Below are 17,407 nucleotides of genomic sequence, written 5' to 3'. Positions count from 1 at the left end.
TTCCCAAACTTTTCTAGCTAAATGATACAGGATTGGCCATTAAAATAACACAAACATGAAGTAAATCTGATGTTGGAATCAGGAATTATGAGAAAATGTGATGCCTTTAAAGCAGTGTTTAATTTCAGTCTGTGGTTTCCGGTGCAGGGCACCAGCACTTGTTTTTGAGGACCAACAAATATTTTTCTGCCTCAAGCATTTACTGCAAGAAAAATCCTCAGATGGGAAAGACAGAGGAAGAGAAAAACGAAAAAGCTTCATAAAGGGAAAAAGCAGAAAGCTGCAAGAGTGAGCTGAAGGGGCAGTGAGTGGTTGTACTTGGATTGAAGAGGCCCGAGATGACTTCAGGATTACGCTGCCTCAGTACTCCGTGCTTGCACATTTAAATGCAGCAGCTGGTCTTTCAAAGGAGATCTTTGGGCACTGGCACAATTTTATTTACAAATTAAGCACTGTTTTAAAGTAAACAACAGCCTCTGGAAGTAATGGTGAATGACAACACTAAGCGGCTATGATTCCCAAGAAAAATGGGCACAAAAGGGCTGTCTTACAATTGATTTTTGCACTGTAACAGATCACAAATAAGTGCAGTTTGACTTGGGCTTTGCACCTTTATACCTCTTATCTGCATTATGGTGTATTGGAAGATCATTAGTTTGATGGAAGCGTCGTCATTGAGGGATAGGACGAGCTTCATGTCATTGGGGTAGGAGATGATGTACAAGCCATGGGTGCGTGCAAAGTCAGCCAGTGGAGTCATGTAGGTCTTGAAGAGGGTGGGGCTGAGGAAGGAGCCCTGGGGAACAATTCAGATGATATCTTTGAATACGGAGGTGAAGGGGGCTAAAGGATCCTCTGCATTCAGACGGAGAGGAAGGAGGTGATCCGGTGGAATGCGTTGTCTTGGGTGCCAATGCTGTGGAGTCTGGTGATGAGGGTGTGTTGAGAGACAGTGTCCAAGGCTACTGATAGGTCGAGGAGGTCAAGGGGGTGTCTGATATCGTTGGTTGCTGCAATCAGGGTGGTCTTGGTACTGTGGTTTGGCAGGAAGCTGGATTAGGATGGGTCAAGCAAGCTGTTGTCTTTGAGGAAGTCCGTGAGCTAGTGGTTGATGGCCTTTTCTAAGACTTTGGTGGGGAAAGGGAAGAGCAAGATAGGGCAGTAGATCTTGAGCTCGTTATGATCAGCTGATGGCTTCTTCGAGAGGTGCTTGACCTCAGCGTGCTTCCAGGTGTCAGGGACGGTGGCTGTGGAGAGGAAGGAGTTCAGGATTTGTGTGAGGGAGGGTCTGATTAATTCTCTTCCTAGGCTGTAGAAGTAGTGTGGGCGTGGGTCAGTGGGGGATCTGGAGTGGTTGGAGGTCATGATGTAGGTGGTATCTTCGGTGGAGAGCTGTTTCCATCCGGTGGGGTGGGCAGCTGTGGGTTGTGATGCAGAGGTGGTCAAGGTCGGTGGACTGGGGGTCGAAGTTGCTGTAGATGTTGGAGATCTTGTGGTGAAAGAAGTCAGGGAGTGTGTTGTAGAGGACTTGGGAGGGGTGAATTGTGTTTTGTGGTGGATTGGTAGGAGAATTCTCTGATGATACTGTATATTTCTTTGGCATGGTTGATGCTGGCCTCGATGCAGGTTTTGAGAGATTTTTTCTTGGTCTTCCTCATACTGTGGTGATAACTATTAAAGGCAGACCTGAAAGAGTCGAGGTTGGTGGGGGTCTTGTTGCTGCACCAGTGTCACTCTAGTTTCCTGCAGTGGCTTTTGGGGCTTAGGAGTTCTGTGGTGAACCACTTGGCCTGCTTGGTGGGTTTCCTGTTGATGGTGACCTTCAGGGGGGCTATGTTGTTGGTGGCTGAGGAGATCCAGTTAGAGACGTTTTAAATGCAGTGTTCGTGGGTCTCTGCAGTGATGGGTCTTGCTTCTTTGAGGGTAGAAATCAAGGTTGTTTCTGTGATTCTGCCCCATTTGTGGTGGGGGAGGGTCGGTGGTCTCATTGGGGCTTTAGGCCATCCCTTGATGGTGAAGTGGACAATGTGGTGGTCAGTCCATGTTACCTAGGTGGTGTGGGAGAAGTTGGCTCTGTCGCTGTTGGAGAAGATGGGGTCCAGAGTGTGTCCTGTGCTGTGGGTGTTGATGAGTTGAGAGAGGCCGATGATGCTCATGTTCTTGAGGAGAGAGGTGGAGTTAGAGTCGTCCAAGTCCTCTAAGTGGAAGATGAGGTCCCCCAGGAAGAAGTAGTAGTTGGAGTCGATAGCCAGCGGGACAAAGAAGTCTGGGATGGAGTTGCAGAAGATTGGGCGGTGTCCCAGGGGTCTGTAGGCGAGGGTACCTCTGATGGTGGTTTTGGCATCAGCTTTGATCTGGAAGATGAGGTGTTCTATGATCAGGATTGTGTCGTCGTCCAAGGCAGAGAGGTGGAGGGAGTCCTTCTGGATGATGGCGATGCCTCTGTCGTACCAGTTAGGGCAGTCACAGTCGATCATCTTGCATCCAGGGGGTGTTGTGGTGGCGATGTCCGGTGCCGGTGTGAGGGTGCGATATGTTTCAGTGATCAACATTATGTCATGTGCGAGGTTGATGATGGTGTACCGGATTTCTATGGCATGCTTGCAGATGGATCTGGCATTTAGTAGTGCACAGTCAAGTTGAGGTGTCTGGGTGGGCATCTGCTGGGTGGAGCTTGCAGTGGTTCCAGCATCATAGGAGAAGTGGCAGTGGCAGCAGGAGAATGGACATTTGGTTTGTCAGGGTGAGGCGATGCCGCAGTTAGAGTTGAGGGCCTTGCGTCTGAGGATTTTGATCTCGTTGGAGGAGTACTAGTGCTGGGCCACAGAATCAGGGTTTTAGGCGCTAGCCGCGGTCCAGGCAGGGATGGCAGATCAGGGGTCCCTGCGCTGGCTGTGTTCTGGACGCAGACGGCAGATCCATGGGTCCTTGCACTGGGCGTGGTCTGGGTGTAGACAGCAGATCCAGGGGTCCTGGCACTGGGTGCAGACGAGTGCAGACAGACTTGCCTTTGGCACACCTTCAGTGCACCAGCAGGGCACCCGCTGCGTGCACCCGCTGCGCAGTTGTGCCACCACTGCCGTTGAATGGGTCCTATTCTTATCCAGTGTCTGTTATCATTGTTGCAAAACATATCGGGGCATATTTACGCCGGATTTCGTGTTTTTTTTTTACGCAAATCCGACGCAAAACTAACTCCATATTTATACTTTGGTGTTAGACCCGTCTAGCGCCAAAGATCTTGGAGTTTGCGTCATTTTTTAGCGTGGACACCTTCCTTGCGTTAATGATATGCAAGGTAGGCGTTCCCGCCTAAAAAATGACTCCGAGGCATATGCGCCGTATTTACACTCCCGGGCAAAAATGACGCCCGGGAGTGGGCGGGTCAAAAAAAATGACGTCTAGCCGCTTTAGCGTCATTTTTTAACACCTGGTCAGGGCAGGCGTTAAGGGACCTGTGGGCTCGGAAGGAGCCCAGAGGTGCCCTCCCATGCCCCCAGGGACACCCCCTGCCACCCTTGCCCACCCCAGGAGGACGCCCAAGGATGGAGGGACCCATCCCAGGGAACTTAAGGTAAGTTCAGGTAAGTATTTTTTTGTTTTGTTTTTTGTGGCATGGGGGGCCTGATTTGTGCCCCCCTACATGCCACTATGCCCAATGACCATGCCCAGGGGACATAAGTCCCCTGGGCATGGCCATTGGGCAAGGGGGCATGACTCCTGTCTTTGCTAAGACAGGAGTCATTTCAATGGGGGTTGGGAGTAAAAAGAAATGCCGCTAATCGGGTTGAGGCGAAAATTTTGCCTCAGTCTGACTTGCCCCATTTTTTGGCGCCCAAGCTCCATTTTCCCCTACGCCGGCGCTGCCTGGTGTAAGTCATTTTTTTTGACGCACACCAGGCAGCTCCGGCGGCTAACGTCATTCCATAAATAAGGCGCCTGCATGGCGCTTTGGAATGGCGTTAGCCGGCGTTAAATTTTTTGACGCACAACTGCGCTGGCGCAGTTGTGCGCCAAAAAGTATAAATACCGCCCATGATGTCAAATGCATTTTCAGTAAGTTAAATATAGGGAAGGAGTGTTATTTACCCTGGATCACTATTTTACCCAAGGTTCTCAGTAGGAATTATCAGCAGGTGTACCTACCACACTCTTAAATGTTTCCATTACTGAAGAAGTAGGGTCTGGCCACAGATCACTGATGAGAGAACCACTGGGGGGAAAGAGACTTTCAAGGGCTACCCAAGAACATTGATTCAGAACATTTGGTCACTAGAGACTAGGAATGACTCAAAACATGTTAAAAAGGGAAACATTTATGGGCATGTCCTGAGAAAAGAAAAGAATGGTGAACATGGCAAACTTGGTCACATAGAGACTTTCCTCCTCACAGTAAGTATGAGGCATATTTACATTTATTGAACTTTGGAAAAATAGCAGTGATTGTACTGCTTGTGGGTCAGTAAGCCTAGTTCTAGGTGTATAACATGCCAAATCCAATCACTCATCAAGTTTGGGAAACTATTTAAAAATATTATTTACGCTCTTTGCCTGAAAAAAAGACAAATAATTTTTTTCCGAATCGTCTGGGTCTTCATACCGTAAATCAGAGGGTTCAGCAATGGTGGGACCATGAGGTAGCTATTGGCCAGGAGAATATGAATGTATGGTGCCACATGGTGAAAGAAGCGGTGTGCTAGAAAAGTAAATAATCCTGGTACATAAAAGAGTAATATGGCACAGAGATGTGACCCACAGGTATTGAAGGATTTGAGGCGTGCCTCAGTAGTTGGAAGGTTTAAGACAGACCTGAGGATCATATAATAAGACAAAGCAATAAGAACCACATCAGACCCAACCACCAGTAATGCAGCAAACAAACCATATATTTTGTTAATCGTAGTGTCAGAGCATGCCAGTTTCACAACTGCCATGTGTTCACAATATGAGTGGGCAATTATGTTGTTTTCACAAAATGGTAGTTGTTCTAACATGAAGGGAAATGGCATAATAAGTAGCACACCTCTAATAGCAACAATTAACACAATCTTCCCAATGATAGAATGTGTTAAGATTGTCACGTGTCTTAGTGGGAAACAAATGGCAATGTAGCGGTCAAAGGCCATGGCCACCATTACTCCTGACTCCATAATTGAAGAAGAGTGAATAAGGAACATCTGGAAAAGGCAGGCCTCAAAATGGATCACATTGGATTGAAACCAAAATATACCAAGCATTTTAGGCATGATAGTGGTACACATTGTCAAGTCAGTAACTGCAAGCATGCACAAGAAAAGATGCATGGGATCCTGGAGGCTTGCATCACTCCTTACAACCAATAGAATAGTGCCATTTCCAAGAATAATAATGATATACATGAGGCAAAAAGGGAATGCAATCCAGAAGTGAGAGAATTCCAGTCCTGGTATACCAAGTAGTGTGAAAGAAGGATGGTAGACCTTGGTGATATTCTGTCCGTCCATGTTATACTTAGTGAATTCTTCACAGCATTCAAATCAACGCATGACCTACATTTACGTCAAAGAACAATGATGCATTTTAAATATTTTCTAAAGCAAGAAGAACATTCAAATTATTGGACATTCAAAAAACAGTTTGGGCAATGAGAAAATACCGTATCATGGGCCAGATGTACAAAACATTTTCTGGACTGGGACCAAACAAGTATGAAGAATTGTTAAAAGAAACTCTGACCTGGAAGATTGCACCCATATAGACAATGTATGCATATGTGGCTTACTAGAACAAGATGAAACTAAAGACCTGAGTGTTTTCCTGGAAAGCATGATTCCCAACCTGGTGAATATGATATTTGACACATCCTTGGAGTTCGCAGATCCTCGACCGTGTTCGTTTACGTACTGCAGCAGCTGGCAACCACCCCAGTCGTGCTCCTCTACACAGACTCTGACACCAACAGGCATTGCAAATTATTACAATGGCAAAAAAAGATAGCCCATATGAACATGAGGGCACTCAAATCTTCTTCTAAGTGGATTTCTGACCCGAAACAAATGCTAAAGGAAGGAATTTGTTCCACTCCATCCAAAACTGTGGGAGAAAGAAGTTAAATACAGTCTTCTGAAAGCTGCATTGGTGCTGATAATGCTTGATGATTACAAAATGGGATGTAATAATCCCTACACACTTTTATCTTTCCTGGATGGTTTGGGACCTGTAGACATAGAGACTATGACACTGAAAAATGCCCCTGCAGAACATCTTCAAAAGCAACCAGGGCATAAAACAGCAACTGCTGTCTAAGAAGAACATATATGCTGCAAGAAAGTGGCATGGAATTGGTCTCAGAATAATAAACAACGATCCTAGAAACCTTATACAACAAGGGACAAGTCTTGATCGCTCATCCAGGTTTCGGGCTTGAGATGAGTACATCCTTCATCCAATCATAGATCTATGTGATTGAATACTTTTTTCTACTTCATGTTTGCAGGTTTGGGGGCTAGAGACTAATTGGGAGAAAAAACTACCTAATTCTTAGGGAAGACCCATCAATACTTTTGCTGGTCTCAGATTGGTGCACTACCTCATAGGTTCTTCTTCATATTTACATTATTATAGACTCAAACATCTGGTTCTTTCAACCTTGCCCAGTGGCCCTGCTCCCAGTGGTCACTGTTCTACCCAGAACTCCTGATAAAGTAGTGACTTTCTACTGGAATGACTCACTATATACCTGCCACAAGAATATCACATAGCCCTTTCCATAGCCCTTGATATATTTTTCTTTCTATAAGCTTAACTTTGCTCCCTGGCCGCACTTCCCAGTATTCTAGATGACATTAATACAACACATAAGCTTATAATAAAATCAATAGCACACATAATACTTACATCATCACTATTATCTTCCGATTAGGCAGTCACTCTACTCTTACTTAACGAGATAGATACCTGTGGTGGGGGTAGCCTCTTTCCTTCAAAAGGATTTTCAAACATGACTCAAGCACTATCGTGAGAGGTACAGCCCTAATGTTTGAAGCAAACAGACTCCCCCATTCAAAAAACCCTTTAAAAGTAATCTTTATCAGTGTAAACAACTTAAAACATTCTGTAAGAATGCACTTACATTCCTTTGCAATGGAAAACAGACAGAGCACCTTTAAAATAAACTCAGCTCTCATCTGCTGAAAGCATCAAACTTCAAAGGGTCTAGTTAGGTAAAATCATTCAATTCAGCTCTAATAATAATGAATGACCCCCTTTAAACCTAAACCAATACCTAGGAAACAGAGTGTGGTGGATTTTAATGGGTGAGTGACTCCAATTTACAGTTCTGAAAACCTGGTCAGACTGGCGATATATCTTTGCAAATCTTCAAATACAAGATCTACATAAATTAATGGGTTCCATATATGCACCTAAGGGTGACAAATCCAAGTATCTCTTCAAAGACAGTAGATTAATCATCTCATTCAGACACACACATGTCTTTACGGCTAGGGATTGGAATGTTACCATAGACCCCCTTCTGCCATAACAGGTTACCCTGACATGCTCCATAACAGTGACAGATGTGCCCTGAAACACGCCATACATTATAATGCTCTACAAGAACAATGGAGACTATTTTTCCCTGGAGAAAGATATTACACATTCACTACATGTAAACATACAATTTTTACTGGACATGACTATTTTTGGATCATATCTAATCTTCTCCTGCAATTGGTTTCTACATCAATAATACCAAGTGTGGTCTCTGATCATGATTTAATATATATAGAGCTGAACCTAGATCTGATAACATCCACATAAGGCTCTTGAGGCTGAATGTCTCCATCTCTGCTTCCATTGTTGAACAATTTCAAACAGAAAACAAAGAATCAGTGACATCCACACAGATACTGTGAAAGGGGAAAAAAGGCATATCAAAGAGATATGACGTCTTTTACAAAGATACAAACAAAATCTGATTCAACTAGAATAGACACTTAAACAATTGCACCATATACTACATCCCCCACAGAAGTCATCCTGTAGGCGCTACATTTAACCACAACTATGTAGAATTATCTGTATACTAGAGAAGCAGAAAAGGCTCTCTTTTATCTACTCCAATGACACTACGAAAGAGGGAAGAAGGAAGTCAAACTATTAGTTTTACAACACCTCCTAAATAGTATACACCACAACTATACCAGTTCTTACAAATGATAAGGGAGACCGATAACACAACCTACTGATTTCACAAAGAAATTTCATAAGTCATTGCTCCCACCACACTCTCATCACCAGACTCCACCACAATGGCATCCAAGACAACAAACTCAACTGGATCTCCTCCGTCCTTTCCTGCCGAACATAGAGGATCCACCTACTGACATACATCTCCGAAACCAAAGAGGGTGTTCCACAGGGCTCCTCACTCAGCCCCACTGTTAGACCTGTCAGATCTGGCGTGGTTTCCTCTGTACTTTTTGCTTCTGACCTGCTGATTTGACCATGTGCTGTACGATGTTCCTGGTGGTGACGGCAGTGCTTAGGTGGGTTCACCCGCCAGGGTTGTAATGTGGCAATCGAACCCCCTGAAGTGCGGCGGTCCGACCCTCACTGTGAGTATGGCAGTACTCCGAACAGCCACAATCATAATGAGGCCCTAAGTCTGAACATAGAAATGTTCTCCACTTCTACATCCAGTGGATCCCCAATGATGATTCTCCATCATACACTGCCTGAAGACTTGCTCCTCTGAAATTTACCTCCTCAGAATTTCATCTAAGTCCAAAGGTAGGCGCCGACCGAACCCAATCCATTTCCTGTATCCAACTTGCGTTCCATTGCGGTCACCCATATATTTTGTCTTTGACCCAGCCACGTATCACTAGATGTGCGCGATTGGTGCTTTGATCTTTTAGGAGTTATTTTTTACTTTAAACTTAAAAAAAAAAAATCCAGTTCTACTGATTGGATTTTTGTTTTTTTTACTTTATTACTGTTTGTGTAGTACATAAATACTTTATTCATTGCCTTCAAGCTAAGCCGGACTGTTTTTGTGCAAAGCTACCAGAAGGTTAAGAACCAGTTGATTTAGTGACAGTTGTGGTTCACCCTGACAAGGATTGTGGCAGTCAACAAACCAATTTCAGAAAGCCCTTGACCGAATACCTAATTAGGATAATTTAATGATAGGAATTGGCTAAACTTTATCACATTAACAAAAGAAATGCACAGTGGGCCTGTCATACTGATATACTGCGGCAGTCATGACCCACCCTATTTTTAGCTATACCTTGGAGCCAGGAAGGTTTTTCCTTTGTCCCCCTTGCTATTCCTAACAGCCTTATAAACAGTAGCAATTTCCGTACATATTAACTTTACATTTAAGGAGTAGCAACTATGGCAAGAGAACATAAGGCTCTTTACTACTTCTACTACTACTTTATCCTATCCAACCTTCTCAAATGGCAAAGTCAAAGATGCTACAACTGAACTTATTTTCCCAATTCTCTGGGTATAACATTAATTGGTCTAAAGGCAAGGCTTCTTTGTTAACTTCATCTATTTTAAACACCACTCTAGGTTATGACATACACTTCAGTGTCCAGGGGTTTACATTAATCAAGGGCTTTGCAATGTGACACATCATAATAGATCCCCACTTGTTGTCACGATGACACAAACTTTTCCACAGTGGACACATCAGAACTTCTCTCTGAGGCAAATTTCAAATTGTTAAAATCAACACAAAACTCAAATGTGTTTAAATCTTTGACATGCTACCGCTTTCCACATCAATCTTATGTGACATCGATAAACATATCCTTCATTTGGGGCAGAGATAAGCCCAGATTACATAGTTCCAGACTAGTTGCTGCTACCTCGAAGGGAGGTCTCTGCCTACCTCACATGAAAAGTTATTGGTTGGCACAACAACTCAACCAGTCCAACTATATTCAATCACTTTTGAATTGGATTTTAAATAAATATTAAAAACAGTGGTTTAGTGCATTTTGTAACATTTCACAAAGCAAAGGTACACAGATATTAGTTTAATTGTCCTTTTAGCTTTTTACTTACAAAAGGTCACACCAACTATATATGGGAAATAGCTTTTGAAGGCTAGTCACTGTTGGCTCGTGCCGACCTTCATATTCTTCATGTTCCAATATTAACTATTAGTCACCTTACTTTGTGGGCTGCAAGGCCTACTTTGGGATGGACTATTTATTTTTATATAAAAGTGGGTTTCCCTCCTCTCAAAAAGGTTGCGCCCTAGCTGCAGTTTTGATTTTAAAGCGGCACAGTCAGATTTTACATATAGGGCTGACTTAGTGGTTAGTGTATTACGTAATATATTCTATAGTCTATATGTGTCATCAATGTCCCTGCCATTTCTGCATGTCCTGTACCATATAATATAAGTTTACTGAAAACTAAAATGTCCAATTAGAAAATCGCTTTATTGCCATGTTATAGTGTTTCCATCACATAAACTGGAGAGTGGAAGGCAGTGTTCCAGAGTGCAGATTTCAGAAATTAAAAGTAACAGTCTATACCCAAATTGGTGTGATCACAGAAATTTTTCACACTGTGTTAATGTTGACACTTTTTTGGCATATGAAGAAATAGAAATAGAAGTATATTTCCTTGTCTTTCTCTGAAACTGGCCACAAAGAAATTTCTCTCTCAAGGCCCTTAGTAGCTGTCTGTTAAAATCAAATAGGGTGATACAAGTTATAGGTTTTAAATGTACTTCTCAATAGAGTACACTTCATGAGGAGTGGTAAGAAGGTTGAAAAATGCCATGATGATCCAGAATGCATAATACGTTAATCACATGGAGTAACACTTTTTTTTCAGAACATGTTGTTAGAGGACATGAGAGACTGCCATTAACATAGTGGTAACAGTAGTGTCTGTCACTTCACTGAACCCAAAGAGAATCTTGAGCTGGGTTTAACTTTACCCTTGGAGTTAAGAAAGCATAGTAGTTGCAATACAGAACATGCAGTCTACATCGCTGAACTCCCTTTTGGATTATCAGTAGAAGAAAAAATAACATTTGATTTAAAAAAAACATGTTTGCACATTTCTTTTAATGTTATCACTGGAAGTCACCAGCATAAGTTTGCTTTACTTTAGATACCAGTATAGAAATCATGAATATTTATTTATTTTTATGTGTCTAGTTCCCTCTGTATGGAGGTCATTACACTGAGGAAGATATTCACTAAAATGAACCCTTTATTCACTGTCTTATTTGACCAAGTTTTATATTTATTATATGTACCAGTTCTTTACACACATCACTAATAGCTACTGACCACAGGATCTGATTTATAGTCCTCTGTGCCATTGGAGGCAGTGACTTCAGCCCCGATGAAAGCCACAGTCCCAACAAGTCCTTGGTAGGGAGGTCAAACATGTTGTCCAAAATTAGGCATACGCAATTCCCCTGGTATGTTTTATACTTTCCAGATGGGAACCACAGTAATGCTTTTCGGGTATCTGTTAGGTAACTTAAATTTGCCCTCTTTTTGTTCATCACATATCTTTAAAATTGAGGGTTACATTGCAGTGATAATATTTTTTCGTTTTTACAAACATACCATCTGCACATAGAAAATTACTAAACTTTGAGGCAAAGCCCATGAATGTCAAGAGCTCTGAAACCAGTGAGGAGCTGGCCTTATGAAGAATCATGAACCATTTGGTGTGTGTATGCTCAGCATCCTATTTTTAAAAGGACCAAGACTATTTTGGTCTGATCAGAATAAGGGAACTCTTTAGGAGATGACTGGCATCTGTGTGAGGATGGATTCACCTTTGTGCATATGCAGTAAAATTTAGGGAGGATGTACAATGGTCCTTTTCACATAACTAGGCAAGGGTCCTCAACCTGAAGAAAGGCATACCCATCTGGGGAACATGTATTGTAGGGAAGCAGATTCCGATCTTAAAGCTCCCTTTATTTGTTTTTTGAACTTCTGCTTCACCTCTGTTGTGAGTGAGTACCCATGATTAATCCACAAGTACTGTGAACATCTGTTTAAAATAGACTCAAGCTAAAAAGGAATGCCTACCTTTTTTAAGCTGCTAGGTACAACTGGAGTAAAAGGCTCTGAGCAGAATGTGCAGAATACAGATTTACATGTGTATGCAACTGAGTGGAGTCTGAGACTGAGAGATGCATTGGCTTGTCCAAATCTTTTTAGTATGCCTCGCTAAGGCTTCACAGTTCAAGCGGAAATCCAAGAAGAAATTTTCATTTCTTATTGGATAAAGTATATATTCAATAGTTCTTAAATAGTGTTACACTTTATGTAGCATGTGCATCAAATTAAACTTTTGATTGTCATAGTAGGAGATTTGATGTGCCCTTTCGTATAATTCTCTGGGTCACAAATGATTATTCATAGTTTCTTTGTCTTATATGTGTTTTTTTAATTAACAGGTACATTCCAAATATGTCTCTGAGCAATTCTTAAATAGATCCAAGGTTCAAGATGCTCTTCGCCTGAACATTAAGGCAATTCTGAAGGTTAAACCTTCCCCTGGGAGAAACAAGGGATCCACAGAAAAGAAAAAAGATGGCTGCATACCACAGATAAACCTTGGTTCAGAGTCCACAGACACTTTGAATTTGCATCCTTGGCCTTTTATTGTTTAAAGATCTAGCTGCACTGTCTCTCCAGTCACCAGTCTCTAAAATAGGCTCAGTATAAGGTGGATTTGCTTGTGACCCTGGCATTCATGTGCAGTGTAATCGGAAAGAAAGAGGTCTGCCTTCAGGACGTGGGGTATCACTGAAGTGAGGAGACTCCTAAGGGATAGGACACTGTTCTGCCCATAGACACAGTCTGGTTTCAGTTAAAGATGATTCTGGCGCTATTTTTCCTGTCCTTTACCCCACTATAATTACCTCTCCCTGCTCCATAGCCCCCACTGTTTGTACTGCCTCTACTGTGACAGTTTACTCTCCTGTAGCCCAAGGTGGATGGTATGGCAGCTCTGGATGGCTAGTGAGGTCTCACCCAATAGGCTTGATGGTTATTGGGTGAATAATGAGGTCTCACCCAGTATTCCCTATAGGTTACAGGACTATGGTGGTCCTCTTGGTCATGGCACAGTATAGATCCTCCACCTAATGATGTACACATTGCCAGTTCTGAAGAAGCAACAAGACATGAGGATATTTCTACTGAGACATTTCTTTGCAGAGTTGCTTCAATGCATCATCTGTAATTCCGAGACATTAAGCTTTGCAGAACATGTAAGAAAGGAAAGAATTATAAAATAAATAGGGTAATGTTAGACGTGGCGTCCTGGCGTGGTCTCCCCTAACTTTTTGTCTCTGTTCCCCAGGTTGTTGATGTGTGCTGGACTCTGTTTTTGCTGTTTTTGTCACTCTGGGCACTGTACCACTGCTGTCCAATGCTAAAGTGCAAGTGCTCCTGTGCAAACGTTATGTGTGAGTGGCTTTACGTGATTGGCATATTTGATTTACTAGTAAGTCCCTGGTAAAGTGTACTAGATGTGCCCAGGACCTGTAAATCAAATTCTACTAGTAGCCCTGCAGCACTAGTTGTGCCACCCACATAAGTAGTCCTGTAATCATGTCTCAGACCTGTCACTGCAGTGTCTGTGTGTGCAGTTTTAAACTGCCAATTTAATGTGGCAAGTGTACTGCAACATTCGGTTTACAATGCCCATCTCTCTCATAGGTTAATATGGGGGCTGCCTTTAAAAGTTATTAAAGTGCAGATTCCCTTTGGGGGCAGATAGAAATAGGGAGTTTAGGGTCTCTGAGCTCACAATTTAAAAATACATCTTTTAGTATGAAGAGAATCTCATAAGTGGCAGTTGTGAAAACAAGCAGAAGCCAAACATAAGATCTTGGATCAGCTTTTTTTCTCTCATCCCATTTCCATTTCCACTACTCCTTTTCATGAGGTATTTTACGATCACTCACATTGAGTGTGGATTTAGTGGGTCATTGTTCACTCGCAACATATGCGGGACAAAAAGGTTAGTGAATGAGAGTCCTGACGGTCAGAATTGCAGGACTAAAGTTTTTTCAGTTAACTTCTGCTAAGAGTAGGAAGCAGCAGTGTCATAGGCTGTCAAGCAAACATAAAAAAGCAAGCTAGAAACAGTTGGAAAGTCAGAATGTCCACTCTGACCTTTCTTCATGGTTGGAGCTCGGCAGTAGTACAAAAATAATGAAAGCCCCATTAAAATTGGCCGATAGGGAACACAAGTATTTTTTTTTAAATAGACACCCGGGTGTAGTGCTTTGGCATTTGCAGTTTTGTCTTGAAGGTGTAGGGAACTGCTATGCATTGTTCTACCCAGTGAGCCCATAGGCAGGGGGATATCTCTATAGGATCAGTGAAGTCCTGGAAATCACAGTGATCTTACAAAAACTGGCAGTCTCCCACTTGGCATTTGTGCTTCGGAGTAAACTTTCAAGAACCATCCAGCCTGTGCAATGTGGAATTTTTGGGAAAATGAAAACGAAGAAGAGAAGAGACAATGGTAGTATAAAATAAATCAGTATCCCTGTAAGTGTGCTTCCACAAACCTGAGTGGAAGCTATAAAAATGTGTATGTTTTCTATTGTCGAGATCTGGGGATGTCACCAACATCATTTAGGTGCACTTGGAGTAGAGTGGTGTGTCTCCATGGTGGCCCCACCTCTGCTTTTCTCTTAGAATTATGCTGCTCTAAGTTTTTTCCTTTCACAAACACATATCATTGGAAGAAATTTAGCACCGAGCACTGAGCCACTCTTAGCCTTGACCTTTTGGTTTTCCTTGGAGATCTTGGACTCACTGAGATGCTCATTCCCAGTTTGGCGGCAACTGAACCGCCACGCCGATGGCGGTCTTGTGACCGCCGGCAGGGTGGTGGTGCATACTGCCAAATAACGAGTAAAGCGGTGAACCCAACGCAATACAGACAACTCACCGCCAGCCCCGCCACCGCGGGTGGAAGAAAACTTCAGGCAGGAGGCAGCCAAGGTCCTGCCCTCCATATTCCTAGTAACCTCTCCGCCAGGATATCCGGTGGGGCCTTACCGCCATGAAAAACCTGGCGGAAACAGAAAGTATTAATGGAACCACCCACCTCCAAGCACAGAGACACCGCTGCGGCCACCATGGCAAATGAACTGCTAGTCCTCCCAGCGTTGTACCTCGCCATACACCTTCAGGACCACCACCGACGACGAAGAAGACGACAACCGTACGTGTACCTAGCACAGAGGGGAGGGAAATGGCAGTGATACACTCCCACACAGAACACACATACTCCACACACACAGTGAAGGCCATACACACGCACACACAGCATACGTCAATGCCAAATACCCAATACACACACCAAGCCATGCAGATATGTGCCAAACATACAGCACAATGCATAACAACACCACCAACACACCCCATAACCACACAATGACAACTACCCCACAAACACCTCAACAATGGCATAGAGGGGCATGTTGTGCGACACGACACATACACATACACACCATGAACTCAATGTAGCATTGACACACAATCAATAGCTGTGAACACACATCCAAACAATCATACAGATGACACAACATGTACAACCAACAATCAAGGAAATACACACATGCAGCAGTAGACACATGGACGCACACAACACCCCATACAAACACACAAGCAAGCAGACACACACATCACAACATCCCCATGGCCCAAACCATCTACCAAGCGCATGCAACAACATAGACACAATCCACACACAGACCTCACACACCTTTGCACACAGATGTCACACCACCATGTAGAAGGAAACCAGGACAATCTTATCTTGCCAACCACAGCAATGTGGGCAGTTGTATTCAAACAATAAACTATATACAAAATGTGCCACTGGCAAGTCCATTATCCACTTCAGCAGGACACATTGTCCATTAATATGGGCCCAACTTGACTCCTGATTGAAGCTAGGCCTCCACTTCATAGGGGCAGCAATGGGACAGGCAGGCACCTCAGGTGTGTGGGGGTGGTGGGGGAGGCTTGGATGTGGAAGGGGCACATTTCACCTTGGGCTTGGGAGGGGTGACCTTGGCACTGGGAGGGGTGCGTTTTTTGCTGAGTGGAGATGCAGGGGAAACACCAGAGGGGGGCCCAAGGAATGGGAGGTGGAAGGGCCTGGGAGGGGCAGAGGGACACTCTGTTTACGGGGAAGACGAGGTGGGAGAGGAGTAGGGAAGAGGTCAAGGTCGGCAAGGAAAACTCTCTTAGGTACACGGAGGTGGTCACATGTCTGAGGGTTGGGAGTGGAGGTAGAGGGAGTGCTCGTCTGACGTGTCTGTGTGCTGTACGTGGATGCTGGTGTGTGCAGTGTCTGGATGTGTGTGGTGGCTGAATGTTGGGTGGGTGAGTGGGTACGTATGCATTTCTTGGGAGGGGGGCAGAGATGCAGGGAGAGGGAATGGGTGATGTGTGAGTGAATGTTGTGGTGGTGTGTGCAAGTGAGGTGGATATGCTGCAGGTGGCAGAGACGGTAGTCGTGGTGAGTGTGGATGTGGTGTGTGGGGTGTGTGACTGTGAGTCTGCTGTTGTGGTAATTGAGGGGATGACAGGAATGACCGCAAGACCAGTGTGTAATGATGCTGTGCTGGCAGGTATGAGTGGAGATGTGACTGCACGGGAGGAGGTGGTGGGAGAAGTGTCTCTTGTTGTGTATGCAGATGTTTGTTGTGTGTGTGCATGCCTCTGGGAATGTTTGTGATGCCCATGTCTGTCTTTGCGCATCTTGTTTGTTGTACTGGGTGAATGTGTGTTTATTGGTGTGCCATGGACGGGTGTAGGGAGAGGGCTTGTGGATTGGGAACAGGTAGCTGGAGGGGGGACAGAAGATGAAGGGACACTGGCTGCCATCAGCAAGGAGGGCAGAGCCTGAAATTATCTCTGGAGGCCAGACAAGGCACAGTGAATGCCTTCCAGAAATGCACTGGTCTGCTGCATCTGGGATGCTAGTCCCTGGATGGCATCCACAATAGTTGTCTGCCCCACAGAGATGGACCTCAGGAGGTCAATAGCCTCGTCACTGAGGGCAGCAGGGCTGACTGGGGCAGGGGCTGAGGTCGCCCATCTTCCTGGGTGAGTGGGCACATGCAATTGGGTGGGGTGCTACAGGGAGGGCGGTGCTGGAAAGGGGGGTGGCGGACAACAATGGTGTTGGTGTGGTACCAGAAGGGTCCGCCACTGCCAGGGAGCCGCCATGGAGGAGAAATCTGAGTCAGATGTTGTGGTAGCTCCAGTCTCCCCCGTGGTGCTACCCTCGCCCTCCGTCTTCACTGCTGGCCTCGGCTTCACTGCTGGCCACCTCCTGGGTACCGTCGGCTGCAGCATCCCCACTCGCTGGTGCCCTTCCTCCCTCG

At 44.3% G+C, this 17,407-nt stretch overlaps 1 protein-coding gene across 1 annotated transcript; it reads right to left on the bottom strand.

Moving 5' to 3' along the window:
• Positions 1-234: 234 nt before the first annotated feature.
• LOC138249041 (olfactory receptor 52L1-like) lies at positions 235-5,483 on the bottom strand (the record flags this gene model as incomplete). Its single annotated transcript, XM_069203094.1, has 2 exons — positions 4,576-5,483; positions 235-268 (listed from the first exon to the last, which is right to left on the bottom strand). Coding segments are annotated over exons 1-2 (942 nt in total), but the record flags the coding sequence as incomplete, so codon positions are not given.
• Positions 5,484-17,407: the final 11,924 nt, after the last annotated feature.

Source organism: Pleurodeles waltl, chromosome 8 (genome assembly GCF_031143425.1).
Source record: "Pleurodeles waltl isolate 20211129_DDA chromosome 8, aPleWal1.hap1.20221129, whole genome shotgun sequence".
NCBI lineage: Eukaryota > Metazoa > Chordata > Amphibia > Caudata > Salamandridae > Pleurodeles > Pleurodeles waltl.
Note: the sequence above shows the minus strand (reverse complement) of the source record. Positions and strands in the feature narration are given on the sequence as shown.